General features: G+C 40.2%; 1 protein-coding gene across 1 annotated transcript in view; it reads right to left on the bottom strand.

Moving 5' to 3' along the window:
* Positions 1 to 403: 403 nt before the first annotated feature.
* Positions 404 to 23,021, bottom strand: part of RNF217 (ring finger protein 217) — a 110,739-nt gene continuing 88,121 nt past the window's right edge. The window contains exons 4-6 of the mRNA XM_084776795.1: positions 16,664 to 16,865; positions 11,486 to 11,557; positions 404 to 10,186 (exon numbers count right to left, since the gene is read on the bottom strand). Of these exons, the coding sequence (XP_084632921.1) occupies positions 10,113 to 10,186; positions 11,486 to 11,557; positions 16,664 to 16,865 (348 nt within the window). The 3' untranslated portion in view covers positions 404 to 10,112. The remainder of the gene's footprint in view (positions 10,187 to 11,485; positions 11,558 to 16,663; positions 16,866 to 23,021) is intronic.

The following is a 23,021-nucleotide window of genomic DNA, read 5'->3' as shown; positions in this document are numbered from 1 at the left end:
CTGCAAGATTCAGCTTTTTGCAAGAATTTCTCAGCCATTATTTGAGTCATCCCCCCCCCCCCCGCCTTTTGATTGTTCTGTAGTATTTCCTTGTATGCATCAAATTTTCCTGTTCATAGAAATCATGCTCACGTCCTCTGGTCAACAAATACCCTGCTTTTAGGCAAGAGGACTAGGAAAAAATTGCTAGGGTATAAAACAGGTGTGTGTGTGTGTGTGTGTGTGTGTGTGTGTGTGTGTGTGTGTGTAATGGTTCATAGTTTTCTTTCCTTCATCCAGTTCCCTCAGTCAGAAGAGTAATTACTTTTCCAGTAATTACTAATTAATTTATAATATGCGGGCACTGATTTTGCCTTTTAGTTTACTTAGAATTAAAATCTATTCAGGAAAAAAGACAAGAGTCTTCTCTTTTAAAAACTTTTATTGGGCATTGCTTGATGACGTTGCGTGATACTCTGTACAAACCATGTGAACAGCACTCCACGGGAATCTACACTGTACAAGTGACAGTTGCAACCAGGTAGAGTAAGTGTCTTTATATTCTCCCATGAGATCTGATATCATAATTAATATTACCACAATGTAAAACAATCAACCTCAAATAATAATTTTTTAAAAGCCAAAATAAAAGGATATAGGGACATCACTGAGCCTGCAACTAGACTCCACAAGGTATCCATCTACCTTTTCAAAGACTTGTCCCAACAATTTGTGTGGTCTGGTATTTGTGTTGCTTTTTACCAGTCACAAGTGAGATAGAGACAGAGACAGAGACAGAGACAGAGACAGAGACAGAGACAGAGACAGAGACAGAGACAGAGATTCAGAGGGAACATGCTTTGTATCCTTTAGTGGATATGACACATAGCCACCAACATTTCTTGAGGTAATGGATTTTTAAATTTCATTGCTTAAAAACCAAACAAACACACCTGTTCATTTCCAGGCCCTTCCAGTAGGGCGTATTTGTTGGCAGGAAGATTCCTTCCTTCCTTCCTTCCTTCTTCCTTTCCTTCTTTTCTTTCTTTCTTTCTCTTGCCTTCTTTCTTTCTTGTCTAATATTTATACATTTCCTTATATAACCCATGCCTTTGTCTTTTCTTCACACCTGGTTTAATAATTTACTTATCATATACATTTATTTTGACTTTTCATATATACATGACACAACAAAAGCAGTATCTTGTATAACACAATGCAAAGGCCTAGGCCTAGAAGAGTAAATGGTGTACAGAAGGGATGGAAGTTGCTGCAGCCCATTGTGAATGCAGAATGTGTAAACTGTGACAACTACCTTTTTTTTTTTTTTGCATCTATAAGCAACTTAATGATAAAATATTGTCAAAATCAAGTTGTAGATATATGGTCACATTCTCAAATATCACAGTTGTGTTTCTTTTTATGCTATTTGTAAAGTTTTGTGGGTCTACCCTAGAGCTGCAGACAAGCTCACTGACTCCAACTTATTCAGCGTGCTTTTCCTTGTGGTTTACAAATACAAATTAATTCCATTAACTGATATTTATTTTCTTGCTTTAGTTTGAAAATAGGCGGCATACTTAAGACAAATATAGCTAACCCACTATTGTAGAGATTATAGGGTAGACTCAGCAGCAAACACAGGCTGGGTACATCAATAAAGACACCTGACTGGCATGCATTAAGGTAGAGGGATCAAAGAACACTACCGGAGCATTTATGGCTCTTTTGATAAGAAATAAAGCCACATGAAAGAAATAAGGCACTAATAACGCACATAAAGGTTACATTGTCACACAGGCACCGTAGGGAAGGTTTGGGCTGCACAGTGGCATCAGTGCTGCTGGACAGCGGAAGCAATGCTGACTCCCTGGCTTTCTCCACTGACTCCTCCTTTCTGTCCAATGACAACCGTACCGACACTACAGTGGGCAGAGCACCCACTGTGTACCATTCAGGGAACCATAAGCACAAAGACACCTCTGGAAGTTGATTGCTTCAACAATATAAGAAGTTGAGCCTTTTCGATACATTTGTTTTTCAACCTTTTAGTTTTGGTAGAATTCGGGTTTTTTTGTTTGTTTGTTTGTTTGTTTTGTTTTGTTTTTCCTTTCCATTTGCTTTTCAGGGACCAACTAGATATTAATGACATCTACTTTGTTATTTCTGCCTGCCTATTTCCTACAAATACATTCAAAATGGCTTCTTCCATTTTGGTTTTTATGAAGATCAAAGTTAGCAGTGCAACTACTGAAATGCAGAAACACTTAAAAAAATTAAAGATCAAAGAAGTATTTTCAACAAGAAAAACATTATGACCTATTATTTGGGAAGGGACTATAAAGTTTACAGCAAAGTATAATAAAAGGAAAGTGGCAAGATCTGGTACAAATTAATAATGGAAACCACTCACCTTAGGACAAAGCAATTATTATCCCTTATTATTATTGAGAACATAATTAAAATGAGATATCATCTCATATTGAAATAGAAGACAGTAATTATTCATTAGGATGTGAATATCTAAATATGTAATAGAGACAGATTAAAGACCTAACTATTTTTTTAAGCACTTTAACACTATGAAAAAAGATGTGGGTAATGTAACGTCGTCCTTAAAGTTTGCAAGAGAAGTAAATGATATATTTGTTTCATGAAAATGTCTTACCAATTTTAATTAAAAGAGAAACCAAACAACTACTTCTCATTCATGGTTTCTTAATAAATGATGGGTTAATGTAATAACAGTTGCATGCTGCTGTTTTCTTGGTTTCTTTGTTTGTTTGTTTTTCCTTTATTTCTGTTTTTGAGACAGGGTCTCACTATGTAGCTCTGGCCATCCTAGAACTCACTATGTAAACTCACTATGTAGGCTGGCCTAGAACTCACAGAGATCTTCTTGCTTCTGCCTCCTCAAAGTGCTGGGATTAAAGGTGTGTGCCTGCTGCTGTTTGATTAGATTGTTTCACGTCTGCAGAGGGCTACTGTCCCACAGAACAGGGTTTAATTAAAGTCCTTAACTGTATTCTGTCATGGGAAGCCAGGACTAGAGTGGGATACGAGGATGACTGGTCACTGTTGACACACACATCAGGCTGCCTGGTGCGTGCTACATACACACACTATGCCTCTGACTTTCATCATAGACCCAACTATTAAAGAGTGGGGGAGGAGGGAGAAACAAATAAAGATATTACATAAAACTAAAGTAGACCTGGTCCATTCATATACATCACTGTGGACTGAGGAGGAGATGGAGCAAATCCCACCCACTCGGGAACTAAGGGGTCAAGGGCCCTACCTCGGTGCCTTTCAATTTTCATAAAAATCTGTACCAAATTGTTTCTGCTTTGGCAAAAGGTGTCTAAATCTGCATGTATATTTATAACCAATTACTATTCTAAATTTCATACAAAAATAAGGTTTCCTCAAGGCTTAGTAAAGATTTCAAAATACCATCTACAGAAATATAATTACAATGAAAATGACCAATAAATATTAGTTATTGAGGAGCTACCATATGCAACTTTACAGATGGGCATTAGGAAAAGGATTTGCATTCAGCTAATAAAAAGTAAGGATAGTATGTCTAGAATTTCCTTGTGAAGAAACAAAGCATGCTAAATTTCTATAGGCTGAACATTAGATATGTGCATCAGACAAATGCTAGTTGTCCTGAAACAATATATTTAGATATGGAGAAAGCAATGCTAATAGAAAGCCCTGGTAATTTAAAGAATTTAACTAAAATAGTTAGACAACTGCCCTAGCTGGCCACGAGAGGAACCCTTGACATTGACAGAGACCAACAACTACAGCACAGCCAGCCAGCTACAAGGAAAACCTGAAAGGACATTGTTTTTGCAATTCCTGGGGCCACTAAATGCCCAAGTGTGACTCTCTAAACTTTTTTGTTACATGGTAAAACTACATTAAATACATCTTGCGTATTATGTAAATACGCTTGGTTTATGTGTAAATCCGATTAATTAAAGTGTTAGTGTGCAAATGGCAAGCCGAGTCTCTAGAATAGGGCCGATCCTGGTCATAGTTAAGGTGATGTGCTTTAGATTAGCAAAGCATCGAACAACCACCACAGAACTTGAACCGATAGCTGCAGCAAGCATAGAGTTGGTACTCTATTCAAATCCACCCCAAGCTCAAGCTGGAGGACGTTTTTACGTACAGACCAATAGTTGTAAGGATAAACTACTTTGGGTGAAGGATAAACTACTTTGGGTCAGACTGCACGGACTGAATGAATGTCTTCGTGCTTTTCGTCCAGTCAATATGCAGGCACTGCACTGAGCTCCCAATGGTCACGGATTTCTCAGTTTTGGCTCTACAATATTATTAACCTCCACCTCCCACCTCCCTCTGTCTCCCCCCCCCCCATCTAATTGGCATCTCATTTGTTTGACTTACTTGGCAGAGAGCTAGGAAGAGTTGCTCAGCTCTTACCAAGAATCAGGAAGTGTCCCAGGCACTCTGGGTCCATTGCAGTTAACAACAAAAAGGATAAAATAACACTTACTACTACACATAGGCCATCTGGCCTTTCAGCACTGAATTTCATGGCATTACACTGAATGGTTAAGACAATTTATTCTTCACTTGGCCAAGATGAGGAGGGGAGGAGACTGCAGAAGTAAAAAGCAAGATAATCTGGGCAGCTAAGGAAAGCAACAGGTCTGTGATGTTGATATCTACGGCTACTGCTATACACACAAGGGAGAATAGAGTGACAGCATATGACTCACACCTGAAAAAAAGAAACATAGTCTTTCTAGTAATGATTCTACATAATCTAATAAACTGCCAAATGCCTTTTAGAGACATAAAGAAATGACCCTCAAAAGGGTATTGGGTAATAATACTTCAAGTATTTTTCAAAAAGATAATTTTTGCATTTTAAGTGATTATTCTTGAGACAGTCACTTCTTTAGCCAAAAGATAAGCATATAATTTCTAATACGCATGATTATATGCTTGCCCAACTGACAACATAGGTAGGTGACATATTAAGGCTTTAGCTCATCAGCAGATAGACAATGACAACAGCCTCACAGGGCTGTGACTGTGCTCATTGTGTCTGGATAGCATTAACTAAAGCTAAAGACTCACAAAGTGATACATAGAAGTCCCACAGCCCACGGCTTTGGAATCAGCCTTAGTTGTGCACTCAAAGAAAGAGTTACAGGGGAGTCTCATTAGTTGATTTGCGTCAAAAAAGTAACATTTCACAATCTTCAGTACTCTTTCAAGTTGGGAATGCTTTTTTGTTTAGATAACACTGTTTCTGTACAAGTATCTTAGTTTTATTGATATGAGCATTGCAGAGACATATTTTACTATGTGATCTTCGCAGTTAGTGTCCACAACTGTAGTAAAGTGTATAATTAAGTTATAATGTGAAAACAAAATGTGTTCCAGCTATTGTAGTTATTGTGTTTCTAGTCAAGATTTTTTTGTATAGAATTCATGAACTATGAAAATATAGTTAAATACAATTAAAGCTCTCAGTAGAAATTAGTATCTTAAACAGACTCAAGTACAATTATTATGTAGCATCAGTATTTGCTATGCGTTCTAAAGGTAGCAAGGTTGTTGATAATAAACAAGTTTCCCCCCAGGATTACTAAAATTTTAGGAACAGCTCTATGTCTGAGTACTTTACACTCAAATTATAACATGTAAAAAATGCTTTACATAAAGGAATCAACTTGTGATTCCATAATAATCTGAAGAATTTGGGCACATTTGCTGATATGAGTCTACCCTTGCCGCTGAAAAGCACACATCGCTTTTGTTTTAACAATTAATTATATAAATGGTACACACACTGGAAAGTGCTTCAGTTTTAAGGCTAATGATTATAGCAGGCATTAACATAAAGCTGTAGTGGGGACAGACTTCAGCCACTGACACGAAAGGACTCACATTAAGGCCGGTGTGCAGCTTGGTTATAAAATTAACATGTAAAGTGGCTCGTGACATAAATTTTATAGTTTTGTATTTATATGCCACCTAACATTACTTAGGCAACTAACTTTTCTATAACAACCATAACAACAGGCATTATAAAATTCTGATGTTAAGACAATCTCATCTGTTCGGTACGGGAGATGCACAGGTATCTGAGAAAAGCCAGACACACAGGCTCCACAGACCACAGTAAGCGTCTCTCCCCATCTGCCTCACCTCTTCCCTGGGGGTGACAGAGGTGTGGACAAAAACATGGCTGGAACTAACATAGGGACAGACAGTGTACTACAAAGTGTAGAGTATTATGAGAACACTGGGCCATGTATCTGGGCAGTGAAATTAAAAGACAAAGACTCAGGTAGGGTCCTGAGACTGAGATGGTATTAAGAGTTGGGTATTTCCCAAAGGGTACTACTGAATCTTGACCTCACAGCAGAGTGGAGAGGGGAGGGGAGGGGAGGGAAGTGGAGTGGAAGCAGGGAGAGGAGGGGAGGGGGAGGGAGAGGGAGGGAGAGGGAGAGGGAGAGGGAAGACCATGTTGTAACATGTCTGCTATTAAGTCGTCTTTGATTGTTTTCCTATCTGTTCTTGTAGAAAACAGGAAGTGGCCAAGTGCTGGACCATAAAGGTGGGGAGAGGATGTTGCTTGTGTTATGGATTTTGACCCCTTTCCTTTTTACTCCTACCTTTCATAAATCAATGGTTTGGACAGTGTGACAGACACTATTCCTTTGGCTTGAGTACTAAAGTTAAAAGGAAACAATGCAAAAACTGACTCATCTTTTTCAGACTGTCAAAAATACAGATTATCGCAGATTTATGTTCTCTTTTAAAATTCAGCAAGGTATTTGGCTAATCTTTCAAGGAAGAAGTCTCCCAAAAAGAAGATGTGCTTTAAAATTGAGCACTCTCTCTGCTGTTTACTCACAAATGGAGTCTTGAATATATTGTTTCTATGGTCTTATTTTCTGACTATGTCTTAAAAATCTTTATTACAAATATTCTTTTTGTAAAAATAAAAATCAGAATCCCATGGAAATGGTCATAGTAGGTGACAAAATATATGGACGCATAAGATTCTTAGTTTGCGGTAATGAAAACTACCTTGTTTCCCATTCAATGGAAGAGGGAGTCAGTTAAAACACAGCTCTCAGTCCAGTAGGCAGTAAGTTTCAAATGGATATAAACACTGTGGAAAGGTACTTTTCTAATATTTAAAAACTTGAAAAGAAGTCACAGCAAAGGATGTCATTCTATTTATAGGACACTAACACACAAGGGTGCACACATGCACACATACAGACACACACTTATTTGTACATTTGAAGGAAGCATCTGGAAGGACAAATATGAGGCCATTGATAGTTACCCCTAGGAGAAGGGGTAGATAGGCAGAGGACCTTGTGTTTTATAGTTCTAGATGGTGTGATTTTACACAGAAACATATATATGTATATATTTACAATGCTAACATATAAGGACAAGCCACGGATAAAGACACTTAACATGTATACTTCATTTTGTAAAGGAGCTTTCAGAATTTATTCTAAACGTTACAACTGTTCTATTTTCAAAGTTGGCACTTACATAGAAACACATTTTTTTTTTTAATTTTTTAACTCTTTTAAAGATTTGTGAGACTTACTAAAATATTCACAAATAATTACTTTTAAGTTACTACCTTGGAAAGGACACGTGTGTATCTGGTTGTGGGTTCTTTTAAAAGAGAAATATGCATACATTTATTTTACAAATCTATGCACTTATACACAAGAAGCCTGCACAGCGCAGTGTGCGCCCTCCCAACTTCTGATGAAACAACCTCTCCTGGTAACAAATAACCACTTTGTAACTCACATATTGGAAATTTTTTTTCAAATCATATAAAAATATCTGTAAAAGCTAAGTTATTTAAAGAATAGAATAAAAATCCCTGAGTAGGCCAAAGACAACAGGCACAGCAACCCAAGAATATAGACAATCTCAGACCCAAGAGCCTCTGTTCACTCAGGTGGTGTGTATGACCATGGCATGTTACTAATGACATACAGCTATATGCACACAGTGTACACAGACAGATCCATCTTACCCACATCTAGCCAAACTGATAACCAAGTCCGGGAAAGACGAATCTCTAAAAATTAAGCATTTTTTTTACAGCAGAGACATGCATTTGGGTGAGAAGTTCTCATCCTTTTGGTCTAAGACTAGAAAACCTTAAGCGGGACAGCAAACACTTGCCAGATGGCTGGCTGAAGGCACAGGAAGATGAATCTGTGAAACCAGAGGCCACTGCTCCTAACTTGCACCATGGTCTAGAAACGTAATCAGTGCCACATGCTCTCCTCATCAGAAATTCACTGTTTAGCAGGAAGCTGTCCGGCTTCTCTCTATCGCTCAGAAGGAATCCAAGCACGCTAGCTTAGACATGGACCGTTCTTCGCAGGTGTGAACTTTTTAAAGTGAAACACAAGGGTAAGAAGTTCTTACACCTTGACATCTGACACCATGAAATAGCCGTATAAATGTGCACGTTATCATACAGTCGGCTTCAAGTCAAACACGCACTTACAGCAAGTAGCTAATTTTGAGAATTTAGAGATGAACTGAAGCCTTAGGCTTCTTACCACTTCTTCTTCTTCTTCTTCTTTTTTTCTTTTTCCCCTTGATAAGCTTTATGATAAAAGCCAGGGCATAGAGCTATTTACTTAAATTCCATTTTCTTATTCTCAAAGACTTCTCATCTCAAAAGAACTTCATGAAAATATTTTCTTTTCCAAAAGCAGTTGATGTTTCAATGAAACTATGTACATAAAAGGCTGTTTTCAAGTTATCTCTCTATAAGGAGACATCAGCGAAGTATACATCTGAGTAGTAAACACAGGCAAAAATCCTTCAAAGCTAGTGTTTATTTTTGTAAAACCTTGGAGACAAATTTAAAAAAAGGAGAAAAGAGGAAAGAAGTCGAACATTAAATAATTTTTAAAAACTTGACCTAAAGCAGAATTAACTAGTATTATAAGGTGGTAATTAAATTATGAGCAGAATGGGAATTAAATTAGAAGTTTAAGCAGTTTTCTTCAAAGCAAGAGAAATTCTTTATTAAATTATCCCAGGAGGGCTTTATTGTCAGGATAAAGTACATATGTCAAAATCCAAGGAATCTGAAAAGATCAAGTGTTGGAAACTTAGGGACTTTCTAAAACCATCCTTTCAGTTTGTCAGTTTACAAAATTTGGTACATCTTGGAGTGACATCACATAAATGTGTGTGTGTGTGTGTGTGTGTGTGTGTGTGTGTGTGTTCGTGTGCGTGTGCACGTGCGTGTGTGTGTGTTACCATAGGAAGAGCAAGAAACAGACAGGGTTATCATGGAAACGACCTGTTGTTGACATTGGCTTTAATTCAGTACATTACCAAGTTAGGCCCACAAACATAACCATCACTGAATAGTTGTATGAAAATAGACATTGAAAATGACAAGCACACGGTTGTGGAGCCTGGTTTAACATGTGTTTATATACACACATTCACATCCTTACACATACGCACCAGTAACTCATGGTTCGTCTCATTAATTTAGTTTCATTAATTCCCTTCTGGGTGCTGAGATTTTTTTTTTTAAAAGCAAGTACACTATCCAAAGAACAAAAGAATGATTACCATCTGGGCTACAGACGACAACAGGTGCATTTGGTGAACTCTGATTTATCTTCTGAAAAGTGGCTTTGTTTGCTGAGACAGACAGGACTTCAGCTTTGTTTACCAGTGTCACAGACAGCCTGGCGGGAAGCACAGGTCCAGACAGTCCAGATAACACTCCGGCGAGGTGTCCTCAAGACACACCTGAGGATACCCTGGTCTCAAAATAGTTTCTTCCAAGAACCACGAAGGTCAGAGTTATGATACAAATGTCTATAATTAATGAAAGTGACCATTTTTTTTAAAAGCAGCAATTTGTTTAAGGAAAGGACAGGACACCATGTTGGGAGTGCACCGTAGCTAGAGGCACTGTGGCCTGCAGAGAAGCACAGGAGACAAGGTGGCAGAAGTTCCCCTAGGTGTTTAAGGATCCGACTCACAGACGGTGTACCATCCTGCGCGGCTCCTCCTGGTACCGGCTGACGTCATGTGAAATCCTCTGTGGATTACCAGTGCATACCTGTCCGTGATCGCTTTCTCTGTTTTTTACAAAGGCAATATATAGGAAATACAAACAAACCTAGGGATGAAAAAAATAAAGGCAATTAGGGAGCAAAGTGCTGAGGTGTATATATATATGTGTGTGTGTGTATATGTGTATGTGTACATATACATCTACATACATTATATATATATATTTGAAATTTCTTAATTTTAATTATGTGTAAACTATTTACAACAATAATTATTAACATTTTTATTATAAGATGTTATTCTTTCTACTTCTCTGTAGTACTCTTTGTCCCCTTTATCACTCTCAGTCATACAAGCTCTAATAAAAAGCACCATCTTCTAGCAAACCAGCTAGCTTTGTGTTGATGTCTTTATTGTCGTGGTCCTATACTTTGCGTACTATGATATTCATTTCATTATCAGTCAATATAACATCTTGTTTAAGAACATAAACGTGGGACTGGAGAGATGGCTCAGAGATTAAGAGCACTGCCTGCTTTTTCCAAAGGTCCCGAGTTCAATTCCGAGCAACCACATGGTGGCTCACAACCGTATGTAATGAGACCTCGTGCCTTTTTCTGGCATGCAGGCCGACATGCAGGCAAAACACTGTATACATAATAAATAAATCTTAAAAAAAAAAAAAAGCACTCGAGAGGCAGAGGCAGGTGGATCGCTGTGAGTTCGAGGCCAGCTTGGTCTACAAAGCGAGTCCAGCACAGCCAAGGCTACACAGAGAGACCTGTCTCAAAAAACAAAACAAAACAATATACAGCTGTCATTTCTAACTATTTTGAGATCTTTGAGACTAGATTCCCTCTACTTGAGAGAACAGATAATAACGTGTATTTAAAGGTCCCGACGGACTCCAGTGACTTGACCGTGAGGTACTTTGGAATGTTATCCTATACATTCATTACCTATAAAGAGAAGGTTCCCTGGGGAAAGTCATTTAATTCAGCAAAAGCATCCCAGAACACGTTATCTAGAACATCTACGTTTGAGTTTCTACAGCAGTGCTTCTCATAGCATGGCCCGTGGGCTAGACTAACAGCATTAGCAGCATCTGGGGACTTTTTAGAGACATAAATCCATGGGCCCAGCCACCACACTGATCCAGCAATGTGTGTCTTCACACTAGGCTACATCATGCTAAGTCTGAGAACTACTCCTTTAATATGTATGTTCATATGTTAACGAGCCTCATCAACACATCCTGTAGGAAACATTTCCTCTGCATGGCTGTTTGACTCATGGCACAGAGCAGACACCACACTTCCTGACTGACTTGTATCATGACATATACACCCAGTGCCTCTACCGCCACGGGAGAATTCTAATCTCAAGTAAGCCACGTGTTTCTTACCGATTACAACCGCGATGGCCCCTAGTGCCAATCCCAAAACTAGGATGAGAGGCGCAATGAAGAGCTTTCCGGCTGAAAAACAGAGGTAAAGGATATAAATGGTCTCAGCACTGAGTTCCAAGCAACGGCAGTAATTCTTAAAGAAGTACAGTTACAATGAAAGGCAAGTGACGAACTGATACACACATGTAACCCACCTAAGTACGCGGTGCCACCAAGCCCTGGGCATATGCCAAAACATCCATAAGTCATTTATTCCTCATGAGCAAAAGATTACAATCTTTCATACTGGCACGCTTTGTTCTCTGCGCTTATCTTTTTAGATTTCGTCTACTTTCAATGTTCGAGCATTGGAAGAATAAGAATCCAGTGACACAGTCTAGCATGCAGCGGACAGTCTACTGAGCTCACAATGTTGGAAGAGCTGGTGGGGACCACAGACTGTATCTGAGCAGGCCCATGCCTAAGAGAAATGCTTTATTTACTTCCTGGGCAAAGGGGCAAATCCTATGACCGCCTAATAGACTTAGCTCCAAAGACAACTGCTGGAGAAAGCTGCCGTTGAACAAATAATGTGCTGGAAGTTATTCAAGTGAGTCATCGAAACAAACTTTAAAAGGCAGCAGCACTCTGCGAAGTCTCAGTGCTGGCAGGAACGTCACACTCGGCAGCACCAGCGGCTTCTCTTCTAAATGAATGACTGATCTGTGATGACAATCACTGTTGTAACATGTAACTGCAGCCCAGAAGCCACCAGCGGAACCCCCATGGCTTTGAAAGGCACGGACAGACAAAACTGGGACTGTGTCCTTGTCACTGTGCTGCAACTGCTGGACACTTGGCACAGCTTTACAGCGAGTGTGAAAGGGACGAGAAGTCCACGGTAGCCGCACAGCTAGCTAAGAATCACACAGCAATCCCATTCTCTAAGTTACGAAGGGACCGAGGATAGCGACAGCACAAGAAAAGATGACCAACTCAGCCACTGGTTGGGAGTTTGGCAAGAAAAAAAAAACAACCAAACTTTTTAATACCTTGAAAATAGTTTTTGGAACTAGATGACTAGATACGGAAAAAGTTTTAAATATAAAACTTAACAACATAGTTTAATATCTACTAAGCATAGACGTGAATCTTCTGTCAGTGTAATAGCACATTGCCCAATCACGAGTTTTGGGTTTTTTGTTTTTGTTTTTTTGCTTTACACTGATGACAAAACTCAGTTAAGCAGGGCTAAATCTCACAGCTGCTTGTGCGCAGTAGCTCTGGGCTCAAGCGTCTACAACACAGTATATCGAGGTTTACATATTTTAAGGGTCTGGTTTTCTTTCCCCAGCCCCTGCACATGGTAGTTTCTTTAGTTATATTTCCTCTTAAAGTATCCATCAAGACACTTTCCTCACAGCAGCAGAACACAACTGCCAAGTGACAGCACTGACTTCTCCTTCCCGCACGTCAGGGAATTCAAGGAGCAATAAGCTTGACAGTATAGGGCATGGTTAGGTCTGCTTCTCAAGACTGCTTTGACGGGGGTCAGCATGCTTACTCTTATTCCAAGGACGATAACAATAAGGATTCTCTTAAAACACCATTTTCAATGGTCAAATATAATTTTTCACATCCATAAGTTGTATCTTATTTAAATATTTTAAATTTAAAATGTGATTTAATTTTCTGCTATTACAATAAGCCATTGATTGTCTGTCTAGATGTACTGTTCTGCTGGCTTACTCTTTTCGGTAGCCTATGTTGGGCCTGACATTTCAATCCTCGTGCCTTTGCCTCCCAAGTGCAGGCTTCACTCTGCTCAATTTGATTTATAGTTTTAAAGTGTCCATGTTACTATCATCTTAATTTCCTCTTTCACTCCTTACCCTTTCCTTTAAAACAAGGCCTGGTGTTAATAGCCCAGATTGGTTTTGAACTCATGTCTTCCTGTTTCAGGGTCAGCATGTTTCCAGAGTACGCTGGGCCTCTCGGTGGGCACTATCATGCCACGATAGCTTTACATTTTAAAAAATAATTGTTTAAAGATTTCACTGCTTTCTGTAGACCACACACGTTCAACACTGAATATTAATGACAACCAAATATTAATCAGCAGTTCAAAGTAACTCATTTTATAATTTAAAATTTTATGATGGCAAGTATTTTTAATGTGAACTCTTTTAATTCTGCTTTCAGCTTCTTTTTACCTGTTTAATTTTTATTTATTATTTATTTATTTATTTATTTGAGACAGAGTCTTGCTAAAGCTGGCCTCTAATTCACTACACAGCCCAATGGCCTCCAAACTCACGGTCATCTTGTATCCAACTCCACTGTGCTGGGATTATGGGTAGGCATCACTGTGCCTGCTAGTTAATTTTACTTGATATGCACAGGCGTTTTGCTCACAGGTATGTCTGTGCACCATGTATGTGCAATGCCCATGGACACCAGTAGAGGGCATGGGACCCTCTGGAACTGGAGTCACAGGTCTATGGCTGCTATGACCTGAGCCCAGAGCCCCGGCAAGAGCTTTTCGTTACTGAGCCATTTCTCCAGACCCCTGTTGCTTCTATTTAAATTGACTATTTTTTCAAAAGAACTTTCGGAGGAGACTCCACTTCCCTTGTTCATACAATTTGAGTGCTATGAAGAGATAAGAAAAGAGTTATTCTTAAGGGGCTGGAGAGATGGCTCAGAAGTTAAGAGCACTGACTGCTCTTCCAGAGGTCTTGAGTTCAATTCCCAGCAACCACATGGTGGCCTCACAACCATCTATAATGTGATCTGATGCCCTCTTCTGGCCTGCAGGTGCTGCATACAGGCAGAGTACTGCATACATAATAAAAAATACATAAATTTTTTTTAAAAAAAGAATTATTCTTTTTTTTTTTTTTAAGGTTATTGAGACAGGGTTTCTCTGTGTAACAGTCCTGGCCATCCTGGACTTGTTTTTGTAGACCAGGCTGGCCTCGAACTCACTTCCACCAGCTGGGTTCTGAGGCCCACATGCATGCCTTCCCATATACACATGAATGTCAGTGAACACATACACAGAGTAAATAAACACATGTAATTAAATTTTTTTGGGAAACACTTGAAAGTACCACTCCTTGAATAGTCTGACTGTTTCCTAGATGGTGTTTATCATCCTGAAGTGCCGGGAGTGCTGGCTGCCTGTGGTGCAGAGAACAAAGACCAAGTTCTCCACCCTCAGCAGTGACTGGCACGCAGGCGCCTGCTCTGCCTCTGGCCAAGGACACTTCAAGGCATGTGAGGTGATAGACATGAGGGCTAGCTATAGGCCAGATCCCCTCTCTTATGGCAGGAGTAGTCCATTTTCCTGTTTTAGTTGGATAAGAGAGGTGGGGACCCCTCCAATGGGGTACAGTATCTAAATTGTGTCATCAAGCTGACAAATGAACTAACAATCAAAACCAATTAGAGATAGCTGTGCTTGGAGGCTGGAAAATGTTTGGGAGGGAAACTTATTCTAAGCCAGCTGCTCCTTATGGTGTCGGGTTTACCTTGGCTTAATTGTATATAAACATGTGTGTTGTACACACATATGTCTGAATACGAGATGGGCCACCTGTGTGTACACGCACACACACACACATACATAAATTTAATTAAAAATGAAATAGAGATACAACCAAAGTGTTATTAGACAAGTTAGGCAGAGAATAGCTTCCCTCAGTAAGGAGGCCTAGACAGAAAAACAAAAAGAGTAATTAAAAAAAGAAGGAAAGGAAAGAAAAAGGATTGGTCAAAGCAAAGGTCATTTAGAATAAAGATGGCACTGGAACAGGAAGAAGGAAGGACAAGAGAGGTGAGATCTTTGTTCTGAGCTTCTTCTCCACAGACAGATTTGCAGATGCTCACAACTTTGCAATCTTCCCTCATGGCATGACTCTTACAAATACTCCTTACATTTCATAGCTGTCCTCAAAGTCCATAGAAGCAGCAAGTAAATACTGGTTTTACCATTGTAATTTTTACCTAACAAGCAAATAAAGGAACAGAAGATACTAGAAGTTATTAAAATCAACTGGCTACTGGATGGTATTGATTCTGCAAAAGTGTGTTTAATTAAAACTCAGCTGAGGTTTTTTTTTGTTTTTTATTTTTTATTTTAATAGTGACCACATTTGGTTTCGGGGGATGGCCATGCTAGTTTCCACTGACTGAAACGTACTTAAAAATGAAGAGTCTGCATCGCAGATCTATTTTAACTACCAACTTTTTTCTGGATCAGCCATCACGATTCCTGACAGATGAGTGACTCACAACAGTGAAGTGGCTGAGGAGCGCCACAGAGACATTCTTATGAACTAGGTAAAGCGTGCGGGGATGATGGAAAATGTTCAGATACTTAAGAAGTGCTGGGTTCACAGGAGAAAACCCGTGAGAAGAAGAAACGCTGAAGTACCACGCTGTGGGAAGAGGAAGAAATCTCACAGTGAACACACTGCCCAGGGGCTGGAGCTAGCGCAGGAAGTCAGCTGAGGTCAGAAAAACTGTACAGGACGAAGCAGGACATGGAGCCAGGTGAATTGATGTGAGCAAGTATTTAGTATGTTTCTGCCTGCATTTTGTATGTGTGTGAGCATAGGGCCTGTGTGTTTGATGAGGAGGGGGTTACAGGACAATTCACAAAGTAGTTACAGTTGGTAACTAAGCTTGGGCTTACATGCGCTTGGAAGCATTGATACTTGTCCCATTATCTACTTAGTTGTTGGTTACTAACAAAATGACAAAGACACACAACGATTCATTTCTATAGATATTATACACATCAGTTTATAGAGCTCTGAGATGTGTGTATGTTCTTTCATCACTGTCCCCTGTTTATGCTGGACTGTACTTATTTAATGAATCAATAGAGCATCCTCGTGTTTAAAAACCTGTTAATGTTCATGCAAAAATAAATACGGCATTCTTCTTGTTACCAGTTGGCTTGCACCCAGTGTTTCAGAAGTGCTGATCAGGAAAGAGTGTCATGTGAACCATCTTAGCTTTTCAGTTTTGCTCACAAAAGGAGTGACTCTCCTCTTGCTTTTTGGCAAAGGCCCCACTAAAACCCTTGGCACGCAGCAAGCCCTCCAGATTCTCATGGCTGGGACCCTTCTATCGTCACTCATCGACCCCTAAGAAAGACACCCAAGAGCAAGAGTGTTTGCTACTCACCACAGACTGACCCTCGAACTAATCTTCTTAAATGAGGTCTCTCTGGGAGGTAGCGATATTTGCATCCAAATATACTGAGGTTTGATGTGTGGTCTCCGAAAAACCGGAGCTGGCGGTATCTCTCTCCACATCGGTAACAAAAATTAGTGTTACACTGTGAACAAGTCATATGGTCACACCCTTCTGTTCTCTGGATATGGATCTGGATAAGGGGACAGACAGAAGGAAATGCAATTAATGTCTTTTAAAAAGTAAAATATGTTAAATATTACAGAATCAGCTGTTACCAAATTACAAGTCTTATGTAACATTACTGAAGTTTTCCATTTGTTTATAATCACATTTTTATTTTAAAAGTTCCTAATACTAATTATATCATTATAAGCTTGTAACGTGGCTTTAGGACGTTCTCTGTGGTGACTATTTTAATATAGTTGGGAACTTTATAATTAACACAAGAGTCAAACCTGCCATAGGTTGATGTTTGGCTCTTAGTAGGTAAGTCGTGGCCACAGTCTACAACTCCACCTATTCCACTTGGGACTCTATTCTTTTCCCTCAGGTACACAGTGTGGTCAAGGGCATATGAGCACAGATGTGTCAGGCTCCCTACTAAACCATGATTTGGGCAATAAAACCAAAGGCAATGATTGTTGCTACTGGCCACCTCATCCTTTTACAGTTAGACAGTTTTCTCTTCGTACATGCTGGTCCAATAGCAGTGGATAAAGGCTCTGTGCAGCTTGTGAATTACCTGGGTGTCCTTCTTTAAGGACAGGCACAAACTGGAAATAAAATCTGGATACAAGGCCTCCTAGTAACCCAGCCCGTGGTCCAGCGATCACCCTTTTTGTGCCTATTTGTTAATAATTATGTCCTCAGAGCCTTGCAGCCTACAGACAGCATCAAGAAATGACTAATTCCTGGACTGATGATACAGTGCACAGCCCAGATTCACTCTGTACTGCTTATACCCTGAGGTTGGCGGCTATGCCTGTAGTGCCAGCACTCGAAGGAGGACGGGAAAGCAGGGCAATCAGACGTTCAATGCTTTCTCTACCACACCAGAGGACTCACGGCAAACTTGGCTTACATATCTTAAAACCAAACCAAACCAAACCAAAACAACAACAGAAAACCAAAGCAAAACAATAACATGTAACATGGACCACAGCACTCTTGACTGCCAAGGCACCAGGAGAAAGCATGTTTGAAATCAAGTTCTAAGCACTTACCAACTACTGTCAACTTTAAGACTATATGCTGCATTTAGCTAGAAATAGCGGCTGATGGTTTTCGTGATAAGACAGCAATATCAGGGGTAACCTACAAAAGAAGGCACTGAATTTCCTTAGACCCTGCTGTGCACCAGGCACTGTACAGACTGGCACTTCCAAGTCTTCTAACTGCACTGTGGGACCACGGTTCTTATCCGTAACCTGAGCTCTGAAAAGTGTGGGGAAGAGGGGCACGTAAGGCATTTCGAAGTGGTCTCTGAAGGTTACAGCCCTGGCCTTAGTTCCCTTTACTTCCTGGTATGCCATGGTGCAAATCGCCTGGGTCTCACATTCCTGCTGCCAGGGATGCAGCCACTTTGCCGTGCCTTCCAACCACAACAGACTGAACTCCCCTACAAGCACGAACCAAAACAAATTACTAAAGTTTCTGTCAGCTGTTTTGATCTCTGTGTGCGCGTGTGTGCAAAAGTAATGAATATAATTATATAAACACATTATATTATTTTATAGCTCTACAAATAAACTGACACATTGCAGATTCCTGTCAGCAGAAGGCATTCAGGGCTAACATTTGCTAAGCAACTTGGAATTCTGAACTCCTAACATCCAAGGTATACTACATCCAACATGCTAAGTAAAGGCCTGGAGAAAATATACTTAAGGGTTACCGTTTGATAACAATGCTAAATGTTATTTTTATCTTAAAAACATGAAACGTTAAAACACAGGTTAATATATATTTACATTAGATTTCTTTATTTTTTCCTATAGTTTCAAGCCGTTCATCATTTTAGCTCTCCTTGAAACCAACGAACCACTCAAGTGGATGCAGTTTAGGATCAAAACCCACTGGACTAACTGACAACTTGTAATGCACAAATGCCCCATGATTTATTACGACTGAGTTTCTCCTTCTTATAATAGATGAGGGGTGCTGTTTCATGAATTCAACATTTATACACCAATGTTACCTCGCTGACAATTAAAATTCATGAGACAAATGGTTGATACTAGCCACCGTATGAGTTTGCTATTAAGGAACCATTGTAGTAGACAGAAATGAGAAACAATCCAATTTTGTGCTCATGATATAAAGGACTAATTATTTTGACATTTTATAATTAAATTACTATAAGATTAAACATAATATCATACATAAAAATAGTACTTATCTTTCAGAGACAATTTATATTAATTCAATAAAACACTCACAGAATGCCTAAAAAGTAGTAGAATTTAGTTTTTAATTTTGGTGTAAGTCTCATTTAGTCAAAAGATAGAATAAAAATAAAAGAACTATTAAACATTCAACTCATTTAAAATTGTATCAGCACATATCTATACAAAAATATTATCTTTCATTAAGAAATGAAGGAGAAAAGAACTAAATTGCTCTTTCTGTGTGATTGTTATCAACTGATATTTTGCTCTAGAGTGAATACTAAGAACTTTTTGAAAGAATTTTGAGGCTGGAGAGACAGCTCAGTGGTTAAGAGTCCTGGCTATTCTTCCTGAGAACCTGGGTTCAATTTCCAGCACCCACATGGCAGCCCACAACTGCCCTCTGATGCCTTCTTCTGGCCTGCACAGGTACCAGGCACACACACAGTACACAGATATATGAGGACCAACATCCATACACATAAAATAAATAGGAAAGGGGTAGATTTGCATATTTACTCCCTGCACATCATGTTTGGGGTCTGGAGGAATTAATCAGAAGGAAGAGTAACCGTTAGGAGAGAACTAAAGACAATTTCATGAATAACACACAGTTCTCAACCCCCTGTTCCTAAACACTCCACAGGACAGGGGCTCCCCCTCCTGAATACAAACCTGTAGATAGTCTTCAACTATCAAATAGAACCATTCTACGCTACAGTAATGATGGGTCCAGCAAAGCATGACCACCATTACAATAGTGGCATGGATGTCATGAGAGCAAACAAGGAGCTTCTGGTTGAATTTAAGACCTGCTTCACATGACAAAACCCATGCCCGCCACCATTTTGGGGGCCAAGAACCTATGGCTAGACACAGGTCATAGACCCCAGATGAGAACCTCCTATTATCCTTCAGTTAGTTTTCTTATAAAATTTTGGACAGCCTGCCAAAGGGGTAACACCACCACAAAAGCGGGCTGAACCTCAACACATCAATCAACAACCGAGAATAGATTCCCAAAGACATGGCCACAGGCCGATCTGGTGAAAACAATTGCCCAGTTGAGATGTTCTCAGATAACTCTGTGTTGTGTGTGACAAGTCAACAACTAGAGCTAACTAGGCTTCCTCAGATAGTATCCAGCAAGCAGTCAAAGGAAGAACTGCACTCGTGATATACCCCTGCAGCCCAGTGCTTGGAAGCCTGAGGCATGGGGGCGTGATGGGTTGCATAGTTAGGATCCTGTCTTAAGACACAACGTAAAATAAAAGACAATAAATAAATATGAGTCTTTAGTTGCCCTCAGGGTGTCAACAGACGATGTCAAGGGTGGGGGTAAGAGCTTATTATTTACAGGCAACTATGAGAAACCAAAAGGGTGAAAAGCAGTTGCTGTTTCTGTCAAACTTGCTCTTAAAAATAAACACAAGGTTGCTTTTATGATTGTGCGTTATCTCCTACTGTGATGCTAGCTTTTTAAAGCCGGCACTGATAATTCCTTGTCTCCAGTGGATTTGCTTTGGGTAAGATAGAGAGGCTCTCTGCAAGCTTCTGTCTTACGGTTAGTCTAGGATGAAGAGAAGTCTCTGAAGCAGGCACAAGCAGTGCCCAACTTCTAATTCCACAGTCTAGAGCTTGGTACGGATCCGTTGTCTAGGCAAAGACGATTCTCGTTTTGCATTTTCTGTGACTTGAAAACAAATGCTCTGAACCCCCTGTCCCTCTTAGTCACGTCTCAGTTCTTCCTCAGCTGACCGTAACCCACGCTCCAGAAACATCCACCTGTCTTTTAGTCCTTTGCCCAACGGACAATTACCTGTTTGCTGATAAGAATCATACATGGTCCCTGCTCTTAAGAAGTGTGTAATTTAAAATGAGGACAGATATTAATAAATTATGCAAAAAAAAACTATCTCCGAAGTCATAGAAAAGTCTAGGAAGAAAATGAAGCATGCGTGGGAACGACAGTTAATGGAGGAACCTCGATCTGGTGCTAAGGGCTGGAAGAAGCTTATCTGAGGACGTGACACGTAATCTAAGAAATGAGAGGCAAGCAGCAGTGTCCTAGCCAAGTGGGGTCCCAGGGAGGCACGGAACTTAAGCACCGTGTCTGAGTGCAGAGCCACATCACTGCATACTCTGTACCCAGCAACTTTAATTATCTGCATCCCTCTGCTTCAGTCCTGGCCAATAAAGTCTACATTGGTCCAGATCATATACACGTTTTTGTTCATCTATTTACTTCTTCATTATTTATTTATTGTTTGCACCTGTGTGCATGTGTGTGGAGGGGGCATATATTTTGGGGGCAAGAGAGATCTGTGTCCTCTTGTACTAGTCTCTGCCTGTTCCTTTAAGTCAAGGTCTCTTTCGGAAGCCCAGGCTTTCCTTTTCTTGGCTGAGCTGGAAGCCAGCGAGCTTCAGCAATATGTAACTCAAGAGAGGAGGCTACAGGAGTGTGTGGGGTTGTTAGATGTTTCTGGAAGGTGAACTCCGGTTCTCAGGGCTACAAGGAAGTGCTGAGCTACGTCCTCAGCCTTCTCTACACCGTGCGTTACACATCCTCACACAAGCATCTTCTCAGCAAATGTTTATCAAAAGACAAATGAATGCTACCCATGATCACACAGCTGTGGAGCCCGATGCACGTGCTTTAAGTGGTTATCTTCTCATGTCGCTGCGTCATCTAATCAGCTGATCACCACAGCCTCTCCGATGTTTGGTGTACTTTCTTCTTCGGTTCTTCATTTTGTTTTGTTGTTTTGACACAAGGCTTCTCTTTGTAACCTTGGCCGTCCTGGACTCCCTTTGTAGACGAGGCTGGCCTTGAACACACAGTGATCTGCCTGCTTCTGCCTCCTCAAGTGCTGAGATTACAAGCGTGTGCCACTGTGCTCAGCTGATATACTCTTCCTTCAGTGACCTCCATTTTTCCATTTTGCCCAGAACTTTCTTAGGTTCCTGCTTCTTCCCCAGCCCTAATTCTGCCCCATACTTCCAATACTTTGTGCATGCTCTTTTGGTGACCTCTACCAGCTATACACCGTTGGTCTCAATTTTCCTCCACGCGGTCCCATTTCTTTATCTCATCTGTGGGCCCGTTTAGATCCACCCAAGTATCTGCTAGTCACTTACATAATCCTTTTAGTCATTTCTGAGCCGAATAGACAAAACTCAAGTTACCGTCCTTCTAGAGTGCGTTATCCTAACAGTAACGAGATAAAGCTGTCTCTTGTCTCCATGTGCGAGTGAGCTTACGGCACCCTCACCGCTTTAGGCACACAGTTAAAGTCAACTTGCTAACCTCCTCTAATTCCTATGTCAAACTAATCCTGAAGTTCATAGAGCTCCAGGGCATTCTTCTGCTGCTTCTCTTCCCAGGCTTTTGAGGACCAGCCTCGCTCATACCGTCATCTCTTTCAGGCCATTCACACGTACTTTCAAAATACCAACAGCAACATGAATCATAAATCTGAAGCCAGTCGGCTCTTGCTTACATCCTTTAAGTGGCCCCTAGTTGGGACAATGAGATTAAGTTGCTTAAAGCTGTGTTCAAAGTTCACGTTCTTCTTCCTCTTCTTCTTATTTTTAAGTCGGTTATTTTTTTTCTCTTATTCAACTTTTTAAAGAATTTATTTAATTTTTATTTCATGCGCAAAGGTGTTTTGCCTGCCATGTCTATATGAGGGTGTCAGGTTCCCTAGAACTAGAGTGACAAACCGCTGTAATCTGCCACGTGGATGCTGGGAATTGAACCCAGGTCGTCTGTAAGAAAACCCAGTGCTCTTAACCACTAAGCCATCTCTCCAGCCCTAAAATACAGGCTCTCATCCACTTTGCCAAGCATGTGTGGCTCTGACAGGCCACATTTTCTGCCTCTGTGCCTCCATCACACTCTCTCTTCGTCACATAAATGAAAGTTCTCAGCTACTTCACTCATGTTCTCCATCCTTCCT

This window comes from Acomys minous (assembly GCF_964271855.1).
Source record: "Acomys minous genome assembly, chromosome: 3".
In the NCBI taxonomy this organism is placed as follows: domain Eukaryota; kingdom Metazoa; phylum Chordata; class Mammalia; order Rodentia; family Muridae; genus Acomys; species Acomys minous.
Note: the sequence above shows the minus strand (reverse complement) of the source record. Positions and strands in the feature narration are given on the sequence as shown.